The 6,780-nt window shown below is 38.6% G+C and overlaps 1 protein-coding gene across 1 annotated transcript; it reads left to right on the top strand.

Moving 5' to 3' along the window:
• The first annotated feature begins 373 nt into the window (after positions 1–373).
• Positions 374–2,907, top strand: LOC121589987 (homeobox protein SMOX-3-like). The gene is made up of 3 exons (XM_041909297.1): positions 374–714; positions 1,898–2,009; positions 2,325–2,907. The coding sequence occupies exons 1-3, from the start codon at positions 508–510 to the stop codon at positions 2,825–2,827; spliced, it is 822 nt and encodes a 273-aa protein (XP_041765231.1). The 5' UTR covers positions 374–507; the 3' UTR covers positions 2,828–2,907.
• Positions 2,908–6,780: the final 3,873 nt, after the last annotated feature.

Below are 6,780 nucleotides of genomic sequence, written 5' to 3'. Positions count from 1 at the left end.
GGTACCTATCTAATCTACGATGGGCAAAAAATCTCATGAAAATGAGACAACATACTCAGTTATGAAAAAAGGGGAAGTTTCCTGCTGGAAAATAACTGGCAGGTAACATGAACACAATTATATACCTCCCGAACGATAAAAGGAAAGGGACAAAATCGGATGTGTTGGTGAATAACGTGTAGGTCGAACGAGATGCACTTTTATTCGCATTCTGATTTGAATTCAAAAATATGAGAGGAATGAGAGATAAAGTGAGAAAGCGAATAATAGAAAAAGTTGTATTTATCAGATAGAAAGGGATCGCACGGGATGGCACTTAGTGTTAATAAGACCGAGGAGATGTTTATTACTAACAAAACGAACCAGTCTTGTTCGAGACACTGTCTAGATTAGTTGAAATAGAATAAGGTGTTTGTGAATCTATTCGTAAGGTGCTTAATTCGTGAAATCTTGTCACTTAAAAAATATAAATACAAACAGTATATAAAGTTTTGCGTACAACTATCAATGGCGGGTCCATTTTTGTCTCCGATGCCTGGAGATTTGCTTACGGAATATATGTTTGGTCGGCGTCGTCAACGGCGAAATCGCACTACGTTTACACCGCAACAGCTTCAAGAACTTGAACATTTGTTTAAAAAAACTCATTATCCAGATGTCTTCTTGAGAGAAGAAGTTGCACAACGGATTAATTTGAGTGAAGCACGTGTCCAGGTTATAATTAATTATTCAACCTTTTGCAAGTTTTTTTTTTATTCAGAAAGAACGGTCCGAAAAAGTCGTGTTGCTTATCTTTTTGGAAGTTAATGGTGAATAAATTATTGTAGTCGTATCATTTCTTACCTATTTCTGTGAGAGAATTTATGTGTGTTTTATGTGCAGCAGACTGTTTTGATTGAAACTTATTTTCGGTTCTTAAAGATGTGTACAGTCGTTTGAATTAGACTTTTTCTTTTATTATTAACTCTAATGCATAAAAAAATAAAATCAAAAATCAAATGTAAAATTATAAATAAAGATGAACTAAAAAGTAATTTAAGTTATTGTTTATGTATGAGGAGTTATTAAGTAGCACTGTTTTAATTGAAAAAACATATTTCTTAATAATAATAACTAAATAATAAATACAGTCGACACAGAGGCAGGGACAGTTTAGGTGTAGACGTCAAATCATACGACCTATCAAAATACCGGTGAAGGATTCTAATCTCATATGGATCGTGCTATGTGATCACTAATCGGCCACAGATAAGTGTTGGAAAAGGTTTGATTAGGTAGGCCTAGACTAACTATTACAGTTGTTAATGATGATGACGGATAAATTAACAACTAAATATGAAAAAAATGTACATATACGTTATAAATACATGTTATCGAACTCGAACGAAAATGATGCGTAATGCGTGATAACGAGAGTTAAGTTTCATTACTTAGGTGAAAAACATTAGTAGGAATGCTTGTGATCATAATAATTTGCTTGGTACATCGAATCAAAAAAGTTATCAAGTTGCATTCTCGACTATTTGTTTAATTAAAAAAATCCATGTTTGACAAACTTTAAAAAATGCCGTTTGATCATACCATATCATGTTAGATTCAAGGAGCTTTCAAATTTGATGATTGTAATATTAGTAGCATATACAATTATTGGCTAAATTTAAGAGGTATATTCTAGTAATCATACAATATCTGGTGGATTAATATCTAACAAGAACGCCCTTCCACGGAAAGGACTGACTGTCCAATTATTTTCTACTTTACAGTATTGAATTTGGACACTATATTAATGACCGTCAGCCAACCTAGGATGGTTACACAAACCACTTATGAATTATGTGTTTTTAATTATGCCGGATGAATTTGTTGAAGGTTATGAAAGATTGGTTTCGTTTTTTAGGTGTGGTTTCAGAATCGGAGGGCCAAATGGAGGAAACAAGCAAGACTTCAATTATTGCAAGATGCATGGAGAATGCGTTGTTTGAGCATGGGTAACGCAGAAATAATAATAGGTAAATTATATTTTTGAAAATTTGAGGTTATCCTGACGAAGTGATGAATAAACAGGAATTAACAAAAAACTTTATGTATCGTTCGTAATATCACGCATAGCTGAAAAAATTGTTTATGCAATATCATCGTTAGATATATATATATATATATATATATATATATATATATATATATATATATATATATATATATATATATATATATATATATATATATATATATATATATATATATATATATGAAATTATTTTTTTGTTTCTTATTATAAATACACTATAATAATTACATTAAACTATATCTCTTTTCGTTATTAGCGTCTGATTCGCGAAGTGCTCTGAACAACAATACTAGCAACATAAAAGATGAGATCCAAAAAGGAATATTTGAAACGAAGGATAACCATAATTCAGTACTGGTTCATGAGCAGACAAATGATTTTGATTCACAATCAGTTTGTCAAAATACGGTGTGTAGCAGCAGCTTAAGAATTGATAATACAACTATAATGAATCATAAAGCAGCTAGCACCCACAAGGAAAATGCAAAGGAGCACCTAAATGAAAGCAATTTGACAGTCTTTTCTAAGCAATGTTTGGACCAAGTTTCTTTCGAACACCATCGCTATTTTCATCCAGAGAATAAACTTTACCAACAAACTATCATTAAAGATCCTAAAACCCTCTCAACAGTACAGCTATCTTTACAACCTTCGAGAATAAGTGTGAGGAATGCAAATTTTAGCGACTCATCCAATGATTCTGAAGAAATAGATCTAACCAGCCGTAAGGGATGTATCGATTACTCAAATTCCAAATAAAATTGAAACGCATATTGTATTATTAACCCTTGTTATATTTTTATCCTTCTCTGTGCCATTGTGTATTAAAAAAAGTAGAATCCAGGTTACTAGTTTATCATCAAAGAGAGTTTTCTAATAACTGCTCTTTACCATAAAATATTTAAAGCGAGTTAGGATTTAATTTGGTCATGAGGATAAGCTTAGTGTTGCAATGGCGTATTAAACGGTAAGTGTACTAAGCGGTCGCAAGTGGGCTCCGTGGATAGTAATTCCTGCTTATATGATAGAAGGTAAGAGGCCTCGTTGCTCATTAGTAGGCTTGGGCAATTCGGTTCATTTTCATGCACTTGAACATACTAGTTCTTTTATTTCCATGAATCGCAATTATTTCGCGAATAGCTAATACAGTGGCGGATTCAGGGTGTTGGGGGCTCTAAGCGTTAAAAGGAGTGGATCGGTGTCGAGCGAGGGGGGGGGGGGGCATATTGTTGTATTAGATTTTAAATCAAACACACTTTAATGATTTGCTGGCGGGGGGAGGGGTGCCCAGGATCCCTCTTCTCTTCTTCTTCTTTGGCTCAACAACCGATGACGGTCAAGGCCTGCCAACCCACTTGTGGGGGGTTGGCTTTCAGTGACTTATTGATTTCCCCCCATAGCAGGATAGTCAGTCCTACGTATGGCGGCACGGTCTATTCGGGGCTTGAACCCATGACGGGCATGTTGTTAAGTCGTACGAGTTGACGACTGTACCATGATCCCTCTACTGGGCTCCTATAGTTTATGAGTCCCTTCATCCATGGAGCCTCTATCTAGCACAGAAGCTCTTGCTGAGACTACTGTACACACTGTTCTGTATAATGGAATCACCATACACGGGGACCCTATATTGACGGGTCCCCCGCGGCCGCTCAGTCCGTGTACCGTTATATCCGCCACTGAGCTGATAATATGGTATAAACACTGTAGTGATGGGAATAAATCCAAAAATTGAGGAACGGAACGAACCTTTCAATTTGGAGAACAAGAACAGAACTCGGAACGCAGGTTCAAGAAAACTTGTCCTAATTACGCTTTTCTGTTGCTCACTTATGTATGGATCACTTTCAATTGTCCATTCAATTTTGTGTAATATATTTGATATGTGTAGTAGTGAAATTTTTTGTGGGTATGATATATACATAGTTGTGTATAAAATTAAGCTTTCATGTTGATATTGGGTTCGTTTTAGTGCGTTCCTCAATAATTAGATATATATAAATAGCATAGCTGTGTTAGAATGTATCCTTGCTTGATTTAAACTTTATGTATATCGGAAAAAGTGAGGAAAAAACCCATGTTATTTTAATCTTAATCTACAAAGATACTACCTGTTGACGCTTCGCTTGGTTGTCAAATGATAACTTGACGAAAGTGAGTTTCGTCAAGTAATAATGAGCACGGTAGAAAATGATGAGTAGCAGGTGAGTTGCCACTTGCGTGAGTGGCAATCCTAGAAAATTCAGGAGCGCTGCCTGATTTCACGAGTGACTATATGCAATGGTTGACATTCCACGATACTTTTGAGTGCTTAATTCATAATAATGTGGATTTACCGCCCTTTCAAAATATTCACTATTTGCGCGCCGCGGTTAAAAGAGAAGCGGCTCAAGTGATAGAATCCATCAGCATAAGCGCAGCTAATTATGATTTAGCATGGAACACTCTAACGGAGCGATACTCGAATGAATACCTCCTTAAAAAACGCCATTTGCAAGCAATGTTTGCCATCCCAGCTGTACAGAAGGAAAGAGTTGCAACATTGCACCACCTTGTAGATTAATTTGAGAGACACACAAAGATTTTGCAACACTTAGGAGAAGAAACAAATACATGGGGTAGCATTCTCGAGCATTTGCTATGCACTAAACTTCCGATAATAACTTTACGCGATTGGGAGGAGCAAGTATCAAGCAATAACGATCCCAGTTACGACAGTTTGATTTCGTTCTTGCACCGTCGTATGCGTCTATTAGAGACGTTGCTTGTCAACAACTGTCACAGGGTCACTGCACCTCATCAAAACACACACACAACACCACAAACAATACAAAACGCACATTTGCAGCAGCATTGCAGCATGCACCCGAACAAGTCATACTGCAAACTGCAATGATAAATGTTATAGACGATTTCGGAATAGCACATCCTGCGCGGGCGCTGTTGGACAGCGCATCGCAACCGGATTCAATAAGCGATCGACTCGCTCATCGCTTAAGGCTGAAGAAAAGTAATGTGAACATTACCGTCATTGGAGCAAGACAAGCTACAAAGACAGTACGGGAGTCCGTAGAGGCACAGATTGTCTCTCGATCCAGTTCGTTCACTGTGAACACTGAGTTGTTGATTGTTGACAATTTGATTGTTAATCTACCAACGCGCGACATAGACATCAGCGATTGGAAGATACCACCTGGTTTCGCTTTAGCAGACCCTCTGTTCAACAAAGCTTCTCCTGTAGACCTCATTCTTGGTGCTCGTCATTACCACACTTTCTTTGAGAATGCAACTCAGTTCCGTCCTGCACCTCATCAGCCCGTGATGATAGACAGCGTTTTCGGATGGGTAATGACTGGTCCAACCGGCATTGAGAATTCTTCACCTAAAACCGATCCCACCGCATCATGTACAATCGTCTGTATGGCATCCTTGGAGGATTCGCTACAAAGATTTTGGCAATTAGAAAATTTAACCATGAATGATGGATACAGGTGTCCCCCGAGATACGACTGTATTTGGGACCGAAAAAATGTCCGAAAGCAAGGCGTAAGTCGAAAAAGTCTCATGTCGAATATCTATGAATATAAAGTATATAACCGAAGTTGAAGGGTTGCAATTTATGATACTGTGTATTTTATTTAAAATAATGTAATAATTATATTTAAAAACCGTATCATAACCGTACCAAAACCATAATGTAATAATGATTTGCCAGCCTTGGGGCCCCAACGGCCATCATTTCGGGAGCCCTTGTCGCTAGTACTCTGTCCATACGGCATACTATAGAATGGCGATCTACGGGGCCCCTAAATCGGCGGGGCCTCAGGCGACCGCCTAGTCCGCCTACCGTTAGATTCGCCACTGGATCCATATTGTCAAACATTGCTCGAATGTTTGATCCACTTGGAATGATCGCTCTAGTCATCATACGCGCAAAATTGCTAATGCAGGAGTTGTGGCTGCAGAAAATCGGATGGGACGATCCGGTCCCTGTACACATCTGCAACAAATGGAAATAGGTTACTGACGACTGGAAGGATTTGGAAAGCTTCAAAAGCGAACGGTATGTGCTCTTACCTAACTCTAAAATACAGTTCCATACATTTGCAGATGCGTCAGAAGTTGCTTATGGCGCCTGCATTTATGCGCGCTGTGAGGACCAGCAGGGACAAGTACGAGTCAGCCTGCTCGCGTCGAAATCGCGTGTAGCTCCACTAAAACGAGTTACATTGCAAAGATTAAGGCTCTGCGCGTCCGTGTTAGGAGCACATCTTCATCATCGTATGTTAGACGCGCTATGGGAATCGACGCAACCGAATTTTTTTTCTGGTCGGATTCGACGGTAACGCTAAACTGGATAGCGTCTCCACCCAACACCTGGAAAACATTCGTGGCGAATCGTGTTGCTGAGATCCAGAACTATTCGCACCCTCGTCAATGGAAACATATTCCTGGATCATCGAATCCCGCCGATCTGGTGTCTCGAGGGATGCCAGCAGCTAAAATGCTAAAAGGATCGATTTGGAGCTGTGGTCCTGAATGGTTGACGCTATCCCCCTCCAAATGGCTAATGTCAAATCCATCACTGGCTGCTGAAACGGATATGGAAATTCGTCAGGTGAGTGCTGTTGTTGCAAGTATACAAACCACTCACCATTGGTTCAATTTGTCATCGTCCTACACCAAATTGGTACATATAATGCCACGTTTCA

This window comes from Anopheles merus, chromosome 2R (assembly GCF_017562075.2).
Source record: "Anopheles merus strain MAF chromosome 2R, AmerM5.1, whole genome shotgun sequence".
In the NCBI taxonomy this organism is placed as follows: Eukaryota; Metazoa; Arthropoda; class Insecta; order Diptera; family Culicidae; genus Anopheles; species Anopheles merus.
This window is presented reverse-complemented; position numbering and strand designations above follow the sequence as displayed.